Genomic DNA, 19,671 nt, shown 5'->3' on the forward strand with positions numbered 1-19,671 from the left:
AGTCATCCTCGGGAGTTTGCGTTACACTCCTTGGATGTGGTTCGAGCGATCAGGGTGTACTTGGCTACTACTGACTCTTTTCGTAAGGCTGATTCACTTTTTGTGATCGCGGATGGCCCTAGAAAGGGGTTGCCTGCGTCTGCTGCGACTATCTCCAGATGGGTCAGACAGACGGTGGTGCAGGCTTATTCTATTAAGGGTCGGGTTCCTCCGTTCCCTGTTAAGGCACACTCTACTCGGGCACTTAGTGCTTCCTGGCCCTTCCGCCATCAGGCGTCGGTGCTTCAGGTGTGCAAGGCGGCTACCTGGTCGTCGGTTCATACCTTTATAAAATTCTATAAAGTTGATGTGCTGGCATCGGCGGATGCCTCTTTTGGCCGCAAGGTTTTGCAGGCCGGTGTTTGAGGGGACTGTTGGTCTACCTCGGGGGTTTGTTTTTTTTTTCAGTTGGGTCTCATCCTTTTGTTAGATGAGTCCTTGATGCTTCTGGTTGGCTCCGGTTGGGCCTTCTGGAGTGGATTTTTATTTCGGTTATCCCACCCCTCATTTGTGGCACTGTTTGGGACGTCCCTACTGATATTAATCAAGAAGTCTGCGTCTGTCAATGAGCTTAAGAGAAAAGGATTTTACGGTGAGTCAAAAATCCAATTTTTTTTATTTTAATAAAAAAAATATATAAACTGTATCCTTTACAACCATATTAATTGCCATACCATACAGTGTTCCTAGGGCAGCTTGCAAGCTGGAGATATCTTGAATAAATGTTTTGGCCTTTGTTGCCCAGAAACACACGGTCAATACTTTACATACATTTCAGTGTGTGTGTGTGTGTATATATGTATATATGTATATATATATATATATATATATATATATATATATATATATATATATATAATATGTGTGTATGTATATGTATATATATATATATATATATATATATATATATATATATATATATATATATATATATATATATATATATATATATGTATGTATGTATGTATGTATGTATGTATGTATATATATATATATATATATATATATATATATATATATATATATATATATATATATATATATGTAAAGGGATCAACTGATTATCGGCAAGGCCGATATATCGGGGGCCGATATTGACTTTTGCCGATAGATCTGTATCGGCCCCGGAACTGGCCGATATTACAAATATTGCTCACATATGTACAAATTAAAGATATAAGCAATTCCACATTAGCAGATCTGCTGGCTATCTCTCACCCACTTACCGTAAGTGATACCCAGGTGATACCGCTCTGTTCGGCATCTACTCAATACTGCTCTGTCTCTCACCCGCTCCATCTACTACCCACCCGATACCAATCCGTCTCTCACCCACTTGCCGTAAGTGACAACCGGGTGATACCGCTCCGTCCGGCATACGATCTCGGAGGTCACGTGCGTGACCACGTGACCTCCGAGATCGTCATCGTATGCCGGATGGAGCGGTAGGAGAAGAAGACTAGTCTCGGATCCTGACATAGGATTTACAAAATATCGGCCCATATCGGCCGATACCGATATTTTGGCCATCGCATATATCGGTATCGGCAACGAAAAACCGATATGGGTCGATCCCCAATAATGATAGATAGATAGATAGATAGATAGATAGATAGATAGATAGATAGATAGATAGATAGATAGATAGATAGATAGATAGATAGATAGATAGATAGATACAGAAAAGGAGAGATGTGGCTTTTCATCTCAGAGTAAAGTTGCAGGTACCCCCAGACCAACCTTGTCTCCTAACCTCTTAGAGAAAATAAAACCTGATTTGAATTTATATTATAAGAATATACAAAAAAAGAATTACCCTTGGAGGAGCTGCTGGGTATATTGAGTTCTCTGCAAACTGCTTTGTCCCTTCTGACACACCTGGCTGGGTAGAGGATTGCTGCAAACACCTATACATGAACAAGTATAAATAACCTGCACACAACTATGAAAAGGCACCAGTAAATGGACACCAGAGGGTCCGCTTTATGTGCTCCTCCCCCTTTTAATATTTTTGGGCCTTTTTTGGGGGGGTGGAGCAGGTACCTGGTTTCGACAGGTACCCGCTACCACTTGTGGTTGGATCGTCACTACGCATAAACCGGAAGTTACCCCCCGGCCTGGGGCAAGGCACAAGACTGGGACCATTCACAAAGCACAGTGGGCAGACAGCTGTAAAGATGCAGGGAATCAAAGCCGACTGCCCACAGTAAACATGCCAGCGCTGGAGAATCGAAGACTGGTGAAGACTGGTGAGTGTCCCCCTTTAAAAGTTAGCAGCTACAGTATTTTTTAAACCGGGCGAAGAACTGCTTTGAGAGTAAGAAACTTTGCAAGAATAAATCAGTCATTGAAGGAAAGGATTAGGGCTCTAAACAGAACAGTTATTAGAATTGGTTTTATAGTGACTCACACCTAATACTCAAAAGATGATGGTGAAAGCAAAGTTTAAAGTTTGAAGTTCACCAAAAACCTCATTCATCATAATGATATTGGTAATAATGTTAATACACAGACAGCACCTTCTAAAGTAATCTCTGAGGCACATTTATGTACCTCGTAATAACCTACACATTGAGGTCAATACACACAATCATAACCCCCAGCATTGATGTTACGGACATCAGTGATAACCCCAAAAATTGGAGCCATTGACAGCATTAACAACCAGAATGTGTCATTTGCCTCAATAATAGCCCTTAGCAATGCTGCCAGTGATCACAAAAATAACCTTTTGGAACTGGTGTCAGTTACCACAATAATCACCCCTGCATTGATAGTCAGTGGAAATGTTATTTAAACCTTCCTTAATAGTCAGTGGCAATGCTGTTAACCCCACTCCCCTTAACCCTCTTCTTGCATTGATGGCTAGTGGCAGTGGTATTTAACCCCCCCACACCACATTGCTGGTCAGTGGTAGCATTATTTAACCCCTCTCCCCCTACATTGATGGTCCGTGACAGTGTTGCTAGCTCCCTACGCATACTCATTGGTGGTCAGTAGCAGTGTTAATAAACCCCTTCCCCATTGCATTGATGGTGAGTGGAAGTGCAATTACCTCCCCCCCACACACACACACACACACACACACACACACACACACACACACACACACACACACACCCCGACTTCCCCCCTCCCCAGGCATTGGTGGTGCAACCAACAACTTATTTTTTAACAACATAGTTACAAAAACAAATGACGTGTTCTAAAGTAAACCAGGGCCAATCACACTCAATTTGCTTGTATTTCCCCCCACTCAGCCGTGTTTATTTACCTGCCGACCATTTGGCTCGCTCTCCTGGCCGAATGACGTTCACAATTGTACCAGAACTATAGTGCGACTGTCAGGCAGAGCTCACTCCGCTCCACCTGATAGTAGTAGAGGCATCATTCTAGTGCCTGGTGTGCAAAGGCAGAAAGTGTCTCAGTAATACAGAATTGGCAGGTTTCAGCACAAAAAGGCCTGCATATACCTAATTACTGTCTATAAGGAATTTTGTCTAATCTTTTTGTAAAGTTCAAATAAAAAATATGCACAGCTACCCTCATGTCCAGGTTTCTGCTTATTCTTCACTTATATTATATCCTAGCATACACTTTTATATGGGGCCCTTACTAGTCCCTCAAATATCTTTCCTACAATACAATTTAAATTTACAGGTCTGTAATTACTGGGTAAATTCATTTTTAAATATAAACCATGTTCTTTGGCATTACTTTCTGATTCCCACCCTGGTCTTTTTGAATGTTTGGCTTTCAGCATTGGGACTTTCGGTAAAGTAAGTGGTTGGGACTTTCCAGCTTGTATTTGTTTTTTGCACCTTAAATTAAATGAAAACCTGTTGTGGTTATTTTTACCCAGATTTTCCTTTGAATGAACATTTGTGATAAACTCTACATTGTTTGTAGAGTAATGGCTAACAGCCATGTTACATTTAGCCAGAAGGGAGAGCGCTTATGTTTTCCTATAGCATCAGCCCCCACCAGGGCTGGAGTGGGACTCATTTTCAGCCCTGGAGTTTCATGACTTAGACCGGCCCACTTTAGTTCATGACTGACTATATTAAAATAATGTAGTTAAAACCTCAGAATATAAGTTTGCAAAGGTGCACTGTTCTCTATTCTCTACAGCGTTGTAATTCATTGTATTTTTCAAAAAATATTTACAATTCAGTGCAAATTCAGTAGCCTAATGCCCCATACACACGTGCAGATTATCTGCAGACTTTTGTCTGCAGATTTACCTTTTCTATGTAGTGCAAGGGCCTGCCGGATTGCATACAAATTGAAAGTGTTTAGGTTTGACCTCATATTATATGGTTTTGGTAAGTCTGCAGACAAAAGTCTGCAGATAATCTGCACGTGTGTACGGGGGGCATAAGGCCTCTTTCACACGGCCGCTCCGGTTTTTTTGTCCGCTGTGGCACTTTTTTTTTTTTTTTTTTTACGGACACGGATGACACTTGTGTCATCCGGTCCGTATGTCTGCATATCGTCCTATCCGTTTGCGGATGATATACGGACATAATGCATGTCTATGGGCTACAGGGGGAGATGGTTAGAGGCTGTGGACATGGTACAGGGAGAGATGGTTAGAGGCTGCGGGCACGGTACAAGGGGAGATGGTTAGAGGCTGCGGGCACGGTACAAGGGCAGATGGTTAGAGGCTGCGGGCACGGTACAAGGGGAGATGGTTAGAGGCTGTGGGCATGGTACAGGGGCAGATGGTTAGAGGCTGTGGGCATGGTACAGGGGCAGATGGTTAGAGGCTGTGGGCATGGTACAGGGAGAGATGGTTAGAGGCTGTGGGCATGGTACAAGGGGAGATGGCTAGAGGCTGTGGGCATGGTACAGGGGGAGATGGTTAGAGGCTGCGGGCATGGTACAGGGAGAGATGGTTAGAGGCTGTGGGCATGGTACAAGGGGAGATGGTCAGAGGCTGTGGGCATGGTACAGGGAGAGATGGTCAGAGGCTGTGGGCATGGTACAGGGAGAGATGGTCAGAGGCTGTGGGCATGGTACAGGGAGAGATGGTCAGAGGCTGTGGGCATGGTACAAGGGGAGATGGTCAGAGGCTGTGGGCATGGTACAGGGAGAGATGGTCAGAGGCTGTGGGCATGGTACAGGGAGAGATGGTCAGAGGCTGTGGGCATGGTACAAGGGGAGATGGTCAGAGGCTGTGGGCATGGTACAAGGGGAGATGGTCAGAGGCTGTGGGCATGGTACAGGGAGAGATGGTCAGAGGCTGTGGGCATGGTACAGGGAGAGATGGTCAGAGGCTGTGGGCATGGTACAAGGGGAGATGGTCAGAGGCTGTGGGCATGGTACAAGGGGAGATGGTCAGAGGCTGTGGGCATGGTACAGGGAGAGATGGTCAGAGGCTGTGGGCATGGTACAAGGGGAGATGGTCAGAGGCTGTGGGCATGGTACAGGGAGAGATGGTCAGAGGCTGTGGGCATGGTACAGGGAGAGATGGTCAGAGGCTGTGGGCATGGTACAAGGGGAGATGGTCAGAGGCTGTGGGCATGGTACAAGGGGAGATGGTCAGAGGCTGTGGGCATGGTACAGGGAGAGATGGTCAGAGGCTGTGGGCATGGTACAGGGAGAGATGGTCAGAGGCTGTGGGCATGGTACAAGGGGAGATGGTCAGAGGCTGTGGGCATGGTACAAGGGGAGATGGTCAGAGGCTGTGGGCATGGTACAGGGAGAGATGGTCAGAGGCTGTGGGCATGGTACAGGGAGAAATGGTCAGAGGCTGTGGGCATGGTACAAGGGGAGATGGTCAGAGGCTGTGGGCATGGTACAAGGGGAGATGGTCAGAGGCTGTGGGCATGGTACAGGGAGAGATGGTCAGAGGCTGTGGAGGGGTCTTACCTGGCCGTGATGAGAGGCGAGCGCCACTGCTGGGCCACTGCAGTTTTTTTCTTTCGATTTAAAAATGGCGCCCCCCGTCGTCATTAGGCCACTGCTGACAGAGGAGGCGGGACAGATTACTTAGCTGAGACAGGAGGCGGGGCGGAGGCGGGACGAAGTGCTTAGCTGGGAGGAGGTGGGAGGGAGAGAATACATCCTCGGGTCTGAGAGGAGGTGGGGCGGAGGCGGGACGAACTGCTTAGCTAGGAGGAGGCGGGACGGAGGTCGAGCATAATTGTAATAATGCAGAGCTGGCTGATTACATTTTTTCTCTACCTCCGTCCCGTCTCCTCCCAGCTAAGCAGTTTGTCCCGCCTCAGCCCCGCCTCCTCTCAGACCCGAGGATGTATTCTATCCGTGCTGCCTCCTCTCTGCTAAGCAACCAGTCCTGCCTCCTCTGTCAGCTGTGTTCTAAATTTTAGAACACCGGTGTCACCGGCCCTCAACCCGACCAGCCCACCGGGAATTCTCCCGGTTCTCCCGATTGGCCAATCCGGGCCTGGCCCCCACTCTGGCTGAACCAGTAAGGCGTCTCTTTACTGCTGCTGCCCCACTGGTGAGCAAGATTCTGCAGCATTTCAGCCTGCAAGGCAGCAACACATTGTGACCAAACATATCAGAGCCATTTCTAGAAAAAAAAACTTAACGTGATTGTAAACTATCACCTTGTAAAACAACCCATTCAGTTTGTAATATAAATGAAAAGCAAAACATTTGTGTATAGATATAAAAAACATAAACCCCTTTAACCCCCCTTTATACCCCTTTATAAGTGATAACATTCCCTCTGTTCTCAGCTGCATAAGAGCTGGGGGGGGGAGAAACAGTAGCGCACTGAGCTTGCCAGTGAATGGCTGTGCAGAAGGGGGCGTGTCAGGACGAGTCTGATCATTTGAGGAGAGCAGGCTGAGTTCCCAGCACAGCTAAAGAACTGACCATAGTGTGCTTTCCTGCTTAGCGTGGTCAGTTTTTAATAGGAAAGCAGAGGGACTGGCAGGAACACCAGAGATTTCACACAAAGAAAGCAATGCAATAAGAACAGGATAGTTTCTCATACAAGTACATGGTATAGCAGGCACATATTAGGAATATGAAGTGTTACTAAACCCGGGACCTTGCATTCACTATTTCTAGTCTCCTACAGTACACAAAGCATAGACATGCAATTATTTTATTAAATAAAAACTGCTAAATACCTTTTCTCATCTGCAGTTAGAGCGGTCTTGTGACTTGTATTAGTGTCTGGTTAAAGCTTGTAGGAGGAGTTTTCATTCTCCCCTGACTGTCCTATGAGGCTGCAGGACCCCTGACCCTCTGTCTGGACAGTGCTGATTGGCCCAGTGCTAATCACATGCACCCTGTTAGGAAAAAAAATACTCTCTAGCAATACACACCAAACTGAGCATGTGCAAAGTGACTCCAAAGGCTCTGTATTATCAGGAGATGGATCTGGGACAGTGGAAGAAGGGAAGGATGAAAAAAAGACAGGATCAAACAGCCTTTTTACAGAATACAGTTCATATATCAAGCATGCTTTACTTCATATACAGACTGATTTTACTGTTTATGGGTTAAGTAACACTTTAGGTGTATGTAAACCCCAAAATGTTTTTTGTTTTAATTCCTGTCTATTCTCACCTTATTTAAAGTGGTTGTAAACCTCAGACATGAAATGTGAACACTGCATATCCCATTATAGTGTGTACTTGTCTCAATTAACCACTTTACCTCCGCTTACATGGAGGCTACTGCGGCAAAGTGCCGCGATCCCGTCCAGCGACGTAGACCTACGTCGCTGGACTCCGCCCCTTGTGGGCGGCGCTCGCGCGCCGCCGGAGGCTCGCTCCCGCTGTGTTCATTCACAGCGGGAGTCGGGCCAGCGGAGGAGAAGCGGCGATTGCCGCTGCTCTGCCCCGATCGTCGGGGATCGAGTCTGGAGATCCGCCCGCTGTATGTAAACACAGCAGGCGGATCTCCATAGTGACAGGGACTGACAGATCGGAGTGTTCAGCATAGCTGGACATCCGATCTGTCCTTCTGTCACACAGTCACCTCCCCCCCCCCACACGTCAGTAAGCACCAGGCATACATTAACCCCTCCCTCTCCAATAAAATTAACCCCTTCCCTGCCAGTGTCATTTTTACAGTAACAGTGCATATATATAGCACTGATTACTGTAGAAATGTCACTGGTACCCCCAAAAGTGTCAAAAATGTCAGTCAAGGGTCCGATCTGTCCGCCGCAATGTCGCAGTCCCGCAAAAAAAATCGCAGATCACCGCCATTACGCGTTAAAAAAAAAACACCAAAAATGACAGAAATCTTTCCCTTAGTTAGTAAACGCAATAACTTTTGCGCAAACCAATCAAAATACGCTTATTGCGATTTTTTTTTACTAAACATAGGTAGCAGAAAACAAATTGGGCAAAAATTTTAAAAAAATTTGATTTTTACATTTTTTTTGGGGGGAATTTCATATAAAAAAATGTGAAAAATATTGTTATTTTTTCAAAATAAACGCTCTTTTTTTGTTTATAGCGCAAAAAGTAAAAATCGCACAGGTGATCAAATACCACCAAAAGAAAGCTCTGTTTGTGGGAAAAAAAGGACGTAAATTTCGTTTGGGTACGGCGTCGCACGACCGCGCAATTGTCAGTTAAAGTCGCACAGTGCCGAATCGCAAAAAGTGGCCTGGACGGAAGACAGCAAAATCCTCCGGTGGTAAAGTGGTTAAGAGCATGAAGTGTCATTTTACACAATGAGCGCTGGTATGCAAGGGGCAGAGCCATGTCTCAGTCCCAAATTGTACATACACATACATAGACCATTGCCCAAGGAACTTTAATGAGTCACACCCAAAAAAAAAACAAACAAAAAGGAATATAAAATGAACAAGAGAATTTATTAGTCCAAACCAACAATATTACATACGTTTAAAAACATATAGTTATATAAAGTTGCCAGAAATAATGAAAGTGCATAAGTGAACAATGTAAGAACAGTTAGGCTACATTCACACCTGAGCGTAGCGTTTTTCGCGCGTTTTTTACCGCGATTTTACCGCGATTTTTGCGGCGTTTTTTACCGCGATTTTTGCCGCGATTTTTGTGCAGGCGTTTTTAGATTGAATAGAGATCAATGGAAAACGCCTGTAATCTGCCCAAAAAGAAGCTCATGTACTTTTTTGAGCGTTGGGCGTTTTGTATACAGCTTCAAAACGCTCAGATGTGAACAGGGGCCATTGAAATGAATAGGATTTGTCTTGTTGGGCGTTTTGAGAGCTGATCCTAGAGCAGAAAAACGCCCCAAAAACGCCCCAAAACGCCTACATGTGAACGGAGCCTTAGAGTTGTAAACCTTCCATCAAAATTGATGATCTGTGCTGATTTTCTTTACGCATTTTCCGAGATAAAAAAACTTGCTTCCTCAGGGGAGGCACAGAAGAAAATCTGGAGATGCAAACAGATTAAATTAAGAAAAAAAAAAAAACTCACAGTCCAGACTTACAGTTTAGATGCTTGCAGGAGACCTCCATAAATGGGCAGTAAAAAATGGATAACAAAATACACTTAGTATGTCTTCCAAATATGACTTCATATAGATCACGCCAGACAGATCCGCCCAATGGTCCATCAATTTCACCCGGGAGTTGTGGAGGGGGGGGATCAGGCGCTCTCACTCCCTGCCCCTCATATCTTATATGACACCAAAAAGAGGCTGTTGGAAATTGAATACAGATCCTGAAACTAAAACCTAATCTGGTAAACCTTCAAACAAGGAGGGGGGGCCCAATCAGTCAAAGCACCTAGGTGTACCCTGATGTTAGGAGGAAAGCTACATGCAAAGTGAATAGAATGTAGTAGGCAAGAGTGTACTGAAACAGTGCAATTCCTTAATGAAGACGTGACACATTAGAATAGGTACTGTTGAACAAGCCAGTGAGTGCCAACATGAGAAAGTGACTACCTGTAGGGCTAAACCAAGTGACTGAAAATGAAGCCATGCCATAAAAAATGACCGCCAGATGAAGTACATGTGAGATATGGTAGTTAAGAAAATTATTGGTGAAGGAAGAATGAGTATCCTAAGGACCTGGAGGCCCAGGTTCATAGATGAAGAAAATACAAATGCTTGAGTGATAGAAGAAAAACTGCGAACTAGCAAACCAAAAGTGCATCCTAGAGCAAAGGAAGAATGTGTCACAACAATTCACAAAAAATATGATATAATAATCGGCATAAGAGATAATATTTACCCTGTGTCCCCTGTGGTAAGAGCCAAAACAGAATCTGCACCGTCAGATCCACTCAAAGGAATGGCGATCACAAGGGAGCAGGCGCTTGGCTAAATAAGCCCAGAGCTGATCGAACTTCTCCCCTCCAGCATCACAGTGGTGGGAAACCACCATTGCATGAGCAAGTAAAAGGGAGGCAGGCAAGATGCCATCCACACAGCTTGGCTGGTGAAGAGCAGTGGCAGCGTGAGGCGGCGCACAGCTTGATGTGTAATAACTATTGATGCAAACATGAATGAATTGTTCACACAGCATCCAAATGTTACCAATCAATCACTGTTCAAGGAAAAAGATGTTGAGCTAAGCCAATACTTGGATAGGTTCATGGACATCATTTTAAATAAAAATCAAACATTTTTTTTTTTTTTTAACAAAAGCGCTTTCTGCCAGGGTACCGCCTTTAGATAGCAGTCCTTGCCTTCAAGGCGTCACCCTCGTAAGGAATCTCCTAGACGATGTGTCCAATAGTGATGCTGCTTTGGATACAGCCTCTGTCTGATCAACCTTCTCCACATATAGAAATATGGGGAACTCCTCTTCTAAACGGCAAGGCCATAAACGTCCCAACTTAGAAAACTCCAACAATAGACTGGGTGACTCAAAAAGACTTCCAGCTTCTAGCACAGAAAAATAAACTTCGGCCCCCACCACTGCCATAAACTCTAAAATGAATAAGTCAGTTACCAACAGGGTAACCCCTCTACTTCTCTTTCCGTGACTCCCAATGTAACCTCACCCTCCCTCTCTGTTGATCCTGATTCTACAATTTTTTTACCCAACACGGACAGCTCCAATCCCAATCTTATACGAGCAATGGGGATCTGTATCAATATGCGTACAGACCCAATTAGATAGCAGACCCATGACCACCATCGGTGGAGAAGGAAATTTACGTTTTTTTTTTCCCCACAAACAGAGCTTTCTTTTGGTGGTATTTGATCACCTCTGCGCTTTTCATTTTTTGCGATATTAATAAAAAAATTCGATAATTTTGAAAAAATAACAATATTTTTCTACTTTGACAGTTAAATATCCAATATATTAAATTTTTGTCATATATTTAGGCTAAAATGTATTTAGCTACATGTCTTTGCCAACAAAATTCTCAATGAGCGTATTTTTAACCGATTTTACCCCCTTCCTGACCAGGCCATATTTTGCGATTCGGCACTGCGTTACTTTAACGGACAATTGCGCGGCCGTGCGATGCTGTACACAAATTAAATAGAGAAAACTGGATTTTTGACTTACGGTAAAATCCTTTTCTCTTAAGTTCATTGACGTACGCAGTACCCGCCCCTCTATTTTAACCACTTTACCACTAGAGCATTTTGCTGTCTTACGTCTGGGCCACTTTGTGCGACTTTAACTGACAATTGCGCGGTCATGCGACGCCGTACCCAAACGAAATTTACGTCCTTTTTTTCCCAGAAACAGAGCTTTCTTTTGGTGGTATTTGATCACCTCTGCGATTTTACTTTTTGCGCTATATACAAAAAAAGAGCAACAATTTTGAAAAAATAACAACATTTTTCACATTTTTTTTATATGAAATTCCCCAAAAAAAATGTAAAAATCAAAATTTTTTAACTTTTTTTGCCAATTTGTTTTCTGCTACATATTTTTGGTAAAAAAAAATCACAATAAGCGTATTTTGATTGGTTTGCGCAAAAGTTATCGCAGCTACTAACTACGGGAAATTTATGTCATTTTTTATTGTTTTTTTTAACTAGTAATGGCGGCGATCTGCGATTTTATTTTTTTTTTTTTTTCATTTTTTTTTTTTTTGTTTTTTGTTTTTTTTTTGCAGGACTGCGACATTGCGGCGGACAGATCGGACCCTTGACTGACATTTTTGACATTTTTGGGGGTACCAGTGACATTACTACAGTAATCAGTGCTATAAATATGCACTGTTACTGTAATAATGACACTGGCAGGGAAGGGGTTAATTTTTATTGGTGATCAAGGGATTAATGTATGCCTGGTGCTTACTAACGTGTGTAGGGGGAGGGGACTGTGTGACACAGGGACAGATCGCAGGTTCAGCTATGATGAATCCTGCAATCTGTCACTGCCTGTCACTTAGGAGATCCGCCCGCTTTGTTTACACAAGCGGGCGGATCTCCACACTCAATCCCGACGATCGGGGAAGAGCAGCGGTGATCAACGCTTCTCCTCCCCTGGCCCGACTCCCGCTGTATTCAGTTACGAGCCTCCGGTGGCGCATGCGTGCCGCCCACAAGGGGAGGAGTCGCTGGACGATAACGGGCCACATTGCCGCAGTAGCAGCAATGTGAGCAGACGTAAAGTGGTTAAAAGTCCCAGTTTTCCCTTTGCTCTCCATGTTATTTATTCTACATAGGGATGCGGAGCCACAATTAACTGAGTCTTGTCTCCTATTTCTTGGGTTATGTATGCCTGTATGCTGTGGCCAATCACAGCTATCACAATAGTGTACTATAGCATTGTGTACAATGCTGATGAATAGATGCCATTCATAAAAATGATTTCTTATAACAGTGATCATCAAAAAAAAATCCTGATCACTATGGTAACACAGCAATGCTCTGGTCAGTTTAGTAAAGAAAAAGAAAAAAAAATGTTTAAAAGTTTGGAAAAACAAGGTATTGTCAGTATCACTGATCACCACCACACCAGTAATATGAAAACTGTACTGCTCTGGTGACAGCATGTAAAAAAAAAAAAAAAAAAACTTTTTTAAGCTTAATTTCTTAACCACTTAAGCCCCGGAGGATTTGGCTGCTAAAGGACCAGGGTTTTTTTTGCGATTTTTTTACTGCGTGACTTTAACGGACAATTGCGCGGTCGTGCGACGCTGTACCTAAACGAATTTGACGTCCTTTTTTTCCCACAAACAGAGCTTTCTTTTGGTGGTATTTGATCACCTGTGCGATTTTTTGATCACGCGCTATAAACAAAAAAAGAGCGTAAATTTTGCAAAAATAACAATATTTTTCACATTTTTTTATATGAAATTCCCCAAAAAAAAAAGTAAAAATCAAAATTTTTTAACATTTTTCGGCCAATTTGTTTTATGCTACCTATGTTTGGTAAAAAAAATCTCAAAAAGCGTATTTTGATTGGTTTGCGCAAAAGTTATCGTGTTTACTAACAAAGGGAAAGATTTTTGTCATTTTTGGTGTTTTTTTTTTTAACGCGTAATGGCGGCGATCTGCGATTTTTTTTTCGGTACTGCGACATTGCGGCGGACAGATCGGACCCTTGACTGACATTTTTGACACTTTTGGGGGTACCAGTGACATTACTGCAGTAATCAGTGCTATACATATGCACTGTTACTGCAAAAATGACACTGGCAGGGAAGGGGTTAACTTTATTGGACAGGGAGGGGTTAAGTGTGTCCTAGGGGCGTGCTTCTAACTGTGTAGGGACATTCCTATTGGTGTAAAAGCAAAGATCAACCGTTCTACATAGTAGAACAGACAGATCTTCACTTTTACACAGGGAGAACTGACAGGCAGCTTGTTTACACAAGCTGCTCTGTCTTTCTCCCTTCACAGGAGCGATCGCAGTGTGACCGGCGGACATCGAGTCCGCCGGTCACACGCACTGACTTGTCTGTGAACGAGCCGCGGCGGGCGCGCGCCCGCCCGCGATAGGCTCGCAAGTCAGTGACAGGCGAGTGACGTACCGATACGTCACTCTGCCTGGCCGGGGCTGACCGCCGCAGTATATAGTCGTGCGGCGGTCGGCAACCGGTTAATTTTCAAAAAAAAGGGGACATAAAATTACAACTCACCATGCCTCTTATAAAATGCCTCAGAATGTCTACTTTCCAAAAAAGGGGAAATTTGGGGGAAATTTGTACTGTCTTCGAATTTTAGGGCCTCAAGAAATGAGAGAGGCTGTCAGTTCATCAGGAATGATCAATTTTCAGATCCAGTGCCTTGAAAAAGTATTCATACCTCATCATGTTACAGACAAAAACGTAAATGTATTTTATTGGGATTTTATGTGATAGCCTAAATTGTGAAGTGGAAGGAAAATGATAAATGGTTTTCAATTTTTTTTTTTTTTTTTACAAATACCTGAAATGTGTGGAGTGCATTTGTATTCAGCCCCTCTGAGTCAATACTTTGTAGGACCCCCTCTCGCTGCAATTACAGCTATAAGTTTTTTTGGGTATGTCTCCAACAGCTTTGCACATCTAGGAGAGACATTTGTGCCCATTGTTCTCTGTAAAATAGCTCAAGCTCTGTCAGATTGGATAGAGAGTGTCTGTGAACAGCAATTTTCAAGTCTTGCCACAGATTCCCAATTGGATTTAGGTCTGGACTTTGACTGGGCCATTCTAACACATGGCTATGGTTTGATCTAAAACATTTCAATGTAGCTCTGGCTGTATGTTTAGGGTCGGTGAACCTCCGCTCCAGTCTCAAGTCTTTTGCAGACTCTAACAAGTTTTCTTCTAAGGCTGGCCATGCATTATACAATTGCTTCCCTGTCCCTGCTGAATAAAGCATCCCCACAACATGATGCTGCCACCACCATGTTTTACAGATGGTGTGTTCAGGGTGATGTGCAGTGTTAGTTTTCCGCCACACATAGCATTTTGTTTTTAGACCAAAAAGTTCAATTTTGGTCTCATCTGGCCAGAGCATGTTCTTCCACATGTTTGCTGTGTCCCCCACAGGGCTTCTCGCAAACTGCAAAGGGGACTTCTTATGGCTTTCTTTCAACCATGGCTTTCTTCTTGCCACTCTTCCATAAAGGCCAGATTTGTGGAGTGCATGACTAATATTTGTCCTGTGGACAGATTCTCCCACCTGAGCGGTGGATCTCTGCAGCTTCTCCAGAGGTTACATGGGCCTTTTGGCTGCATCTCTCTTAATGCTCTCTATGTCCGGCTTGTCAATTTAGAGGAATGGCCATGTCTTGGTAGGTTTGCAGTTGTGCCATGGTCTTTCTATTTTCGAGGTGATGGATTGAACAGTGCTCCGTGAGATGCTCAATATTTATAGTTATGTGCCACTTTGTGTTGGTCTATCACATAAAATCCCAGTAAAATACATTTTATGTTTTTGGTTATAACATGACAAAACGTGGAAAATTTCAAGGGATATGAATACTTTTTCAAGGCACTGTATGGAATATAGTTTGTAGACTCTCTAACTTTCTACAGACTTTATAGTATACACTGATTTTGGTTATTTTTACCAAAGAAATTTACCAGAATACATCTTGGCCTAAATCTATGAATAAATATTATTTATTTGCAACATTTTATAACCGAAACAAAGAAAAATTAGTTTTTTTTAAACATTTTCAGTATTTTTTTGTTTATAAAGCAAAAAGAAACCCATTGGTGACTAAATACCACCAAATAAAAGCTCTATCTGTCTCAAAAAAAATTAAAAATTTGAGTACAATGTTACATGACTGAGTAGTTGGCATTCAAAGCCTGACAGTGCTGAAAGCTGAAAATTGGCCTGGGCAAGAAGGGGGTGAAAGTGTCTGGTACTGAAGTGGTTAAATGCTAATGCACATTTCTTTTTAGAATAGGCATTCCATTACTATTTCTATGTTGTACACCTGTAAATGTAAAATATCTATTTAAAAGTTATAATTCTTCCATTATTTTTCTAACATGCTGATTTTGTTTTCCCACAGTCCAAATCGGAGTCTGCTCTAGTGCATATTCATTTGCAGCATGGCCCATTCTTCATCTACCTATAAAAGATATATAGACCCTTCTTACGCTAAGAGTTATGCTGGCTATGGATCCTATACCTCCAACCTCAGCTCTTCTTCTTACAGCGATCGCAATAACTTTAAATCAAGTTTGAGTAGTTCATACTACTCCAGCTCTCCCTTGCGCTCCTACCACGATCTGGATAGAAGTCTTCCCTGTCTGGATCCAACCACCAAAAGGACAGATCTGTTATCACGCTCTTCATCAAAATACATTACAAATGGCTATTCCTATGGATACAATACCACCCTTCCATCTTACCCCACCACCACCTCCCTATCACGCAAAAAGTCATATAGTCACACAGACCTAACTCTTGGACTCTCTGAACTACGAACTGCAGATACTTACTACCCCCACAGCCCAGGAAAAACACGGTCACGCTTTGAAGTAGATGGACCTTCCAGAATTTCCTATGTTTCCAACGCTAACGAGTCCAATGATATTTATGGGAAGAAAAGAGGCTCATCTAATGGACATGGAAGCTCTTCTACATACTCTTCTGAGCCTGTTACTACCCTTTCCAAGCCTGGGTCTAAGTTTTCATACTCCTTTGAGAAGACTGAGGGGACCAGTCAGAAGGATACAACGGTAAGTTGTGTTGCTTGTATGGTTTATTTGTGTGGGCTGGTCAAAGTGAAACTGCAAAGAAATGCATACCCTTACATGGGTTTGTTCAGATTTGTGGAAAGGCTCATTCTTGCCCCAGACTATTATATTAAAAGCAACTGTCCCTTTGTTTGCCTTTTTTTATCACATTTCTTTCTTGTATAAGTCTTAGGGATAGAAATAATAAAATGACCAATTATTCATATGTAAAATGGGATTTGTATCACAGGTTAAAACAAGGGCATATCTACCACGAGGCAAACAAGGCTTTGCCTTAGGTGGCATTTTTCAGGGGGGCGGCGCTGCCCCCGGGCAGAAGGGACACTACAAGCAGTGGCGTCACTACAGGGGTGCAGGGGGTGAGGGCCACACCTGGGTGGCACCAGCCAGAGGGGGTGACACAAGAGGTGGCCGCAGCCTGATTGTTCAATGACAGGGGAGCAAAGCGGAAGCAGGAGTCGGTGGTTGCTACAGTCTCCAATCCCGGAAGTAGCTCACTTAGCAGAGCTGGTCAGAGTCCCTGGCTGTGATTGTGCCTCAGCAGTCCTGCAACACAAAGCTAGTAGAAGTGAAAAGGGGAGGTAAAAGAGGTGCTGCCTACAATATGTGCAAAAAATATAACTATTCGTGTATAATGCTTGCTTTCAAAAGTCAATCAATTAAAATGGTTACAACACAGATAGATCATATAAACCCGCTCCTGATGGGCGGTGCTTCGGGCCTCACTGCGTCACCTTTGGTTTTGGATAGCAAATTACACTTTGCTACAATGTAAATGAGTGAGTGTACAGCTTGTATAACAGTGTAAACTTTGCTGTGCCGTTAAAAGAACTGAACACACAGCCATTTAGCCATGTCTAAACCGCTGGCAACAAAAGTGCGTACACCCCTAAATGAAATTGTCCAAATTTGGACCAAAGTGTCAATATTTTATGTGGCCACTATTATTTTCACTTATTGGGCATGAAGTTCACCAGAGCTTCACAGGTTGCCACTGGAGTCCTCTTCCACTCCTCCATGATGATTTCATGGAGCTGGTGGATGTTGGAGACCTTGCGCTCCTCCACCTTCCATGTGAGGAAGCCCCACAGATGCTAAATGGGGTTTAGGTCGGGAGACATGCTTAGCCAGTCCATCACCTTTTCCCCTCAGCTTCTTTAGCAAGGCAGTGGTTGTCTTGGAGGTGTGTTTGGGGTCGTTATGTTGGAATACTGCCCTGCGGCCCAGTCTCCAAAGAGAGGGGATCATGCTCTGCTTCAATATGTCTCAGTACATGTTGGCATTTATGGTTCCTTCAATGAAATGTAGCTCCCCAGGGTCGGCAGCACTCATACAGCCCCAGACCAGGACATTGCCACCACCATGCTTGACTGTAGGCAAGACACACTTGTCTTTGTACTCCTGACCTGGTTGCCGCCACACACGCTTGACACCATCTGAACCAAATAAGTTTATCTTGGTCTCATCAGACCACAGGACATGGTTCCAGTAATCCATGTCTTTAGTGCTTTCTTGCGCATCATCTTTAGAAGAGGCTTCCTTCTGGAATGACAGCTATGCAGACCAATTTGATGCAGTGTGCGGCGTATGGTTTGAGCACTGACAGACTGACCCCCCCCCACTCCTTCAACCTCTGCAGCAATGCCTGCAGCACTCATACGTCTATGGATATGATGCTGAGCATGTGAACTCAACTTCTTTGGTCGACCATGGGGAGGCCTGTTCTGAGTGGAACCTGTCCTGGTAAAACCTCTGTATGGTCTTGGCAGCTCAGTTTCAGGGTCCTGGCAATCTAAATATAGCCTAGGCCATCTTTATGTAAAGCAACAATTATTTTTTTCCAGATCCTCAGAGAGTTCTTTGCCATGAGGTGCTATGTTGAACTTCCAGTGACCAGTATGAGAGTGAAAGCGAGAACACCAAATTTAACACACTTGCTCCCCATTCACACCTGAGACCTTGTAACACTAACAAATCACATGACACTGTCCCTTTTAATGTGACATAAAAGAGCAAATGTCTTGTGCTCCATTCACATCTGCACGTTCTGAAAACACGTGCAGAAATTTGTGCTTTCTTGCGCGTTCCTGGAATCCTTGAAAATCGTTAACTATTAATGGCACCCCATACACAAGAAGCAAGCTGCAAGAAAAAACACAAGATGAACAGGCCAAAATACGCAGTAAAAACTTGGCAAACTGTAAAAATGGCAAAATGCTCCATGAGCTACTTTGCTGTGTTTTTTGTTGCTTGAAGGGCAGCCCATTGAAATCAATGGGCTGGACAAAACCAAATCCTACAAACTTATGTGGACAGTGTGGTCCCATTTCAGATACTCTTTGGAGTTTGACCCATTCATCTCTTCAAAAGTGTGAAACCTTATTCGCTTCGGATAGCCTCCCACTGGCTCTCCCTCCCTACCTTCTACTTTCTCACTTTCTTTTTCTATCGCCTCCTTCCTTATTTTTTCCTTTTATCCTCACTAAAGGCTTGACCGTGTTATGCATTACCGACAAGACTATATTTTACGTTATGTAGAATGGCCGATTGGCCTCTTGTTTTTTTTTTTTTTCTTTCAAATACCCTTTCCTGGTCAGTTGACAGAGTATCTGACATTTCCTGGTCAGTTGACAGAGTATCTGACATTGTTTATTTGTTATGAACCACTTGAAAGGGTTTTGATAATATTCCATCAATACATGCTTCGCTACTGTTATGTGACCACCCCTTTCAGTTTGTCTCACACTTTGTGTGTCATAATTCAGAGATGTCAACTTGTGAGCATAATTGTCTTAATTTGATCTTTCCCAGTTTTGTAAATATATATTGTACACATCTTGCTAATTAATACTTGATTAAACAAAAAAAAAAAAAAAAAAAAGAAAAGAGATCAACAGGCTGTCCTACGCATATTGCATGAAAAAAAAACAAGTTTCATATTACCAGGTGTGAATGGGGCCATAAGGTCCATCAACCTCTTCACATTCTGGGAACATGAGCAGAAACCCTTACATAAATGTGCACCTTCGACCTTGTGGCAACAGTTTGGGTTATGCCATTTTCTGTAAGTTTGGTTTTT

At 43.3% G+C, this 19,671-nt stretch overlaps 1 protein-coding gene across 2 annotated transcripts in view; it reads left to right on the forward strand.

Annotated features, from left to right (window-relative positions):
* The window catches only part of USP2 (ubiquitin specific peptidase 2), a 192,394-nt gene that overhangs the window by 70,518 nt on the left and 102,205 nt on the right, over positions 1-19,671 (forward strand). For both annotated transcript variants that reach the window (XM_082274547.1, XM_082274548.1), the window contains exon 2: positions 15,902-16,574. In XM_082274547.1, the coding sequence (XP_082130673.1) occupies positions 15,942-16,574 (633 nt within the window). In that variant the 5' untranslated portion in view covers positions 15,902-15,941. The remainder of the gene's footprint in view (positions 1-15,901; positions 16,575-19,671) is intronic.

This window comes from Pelophylax lessonae (genome assembly GCF_965119305.1).
Source record: "Pelophylax lessonae genome assembly, chromosome: 12".
Lineage (NCBI taxonomy): Eukaryota > Metazoa > Chordata > Amphibia > Anura > Ranidae > Pelophylax > Pelophylax lessonae.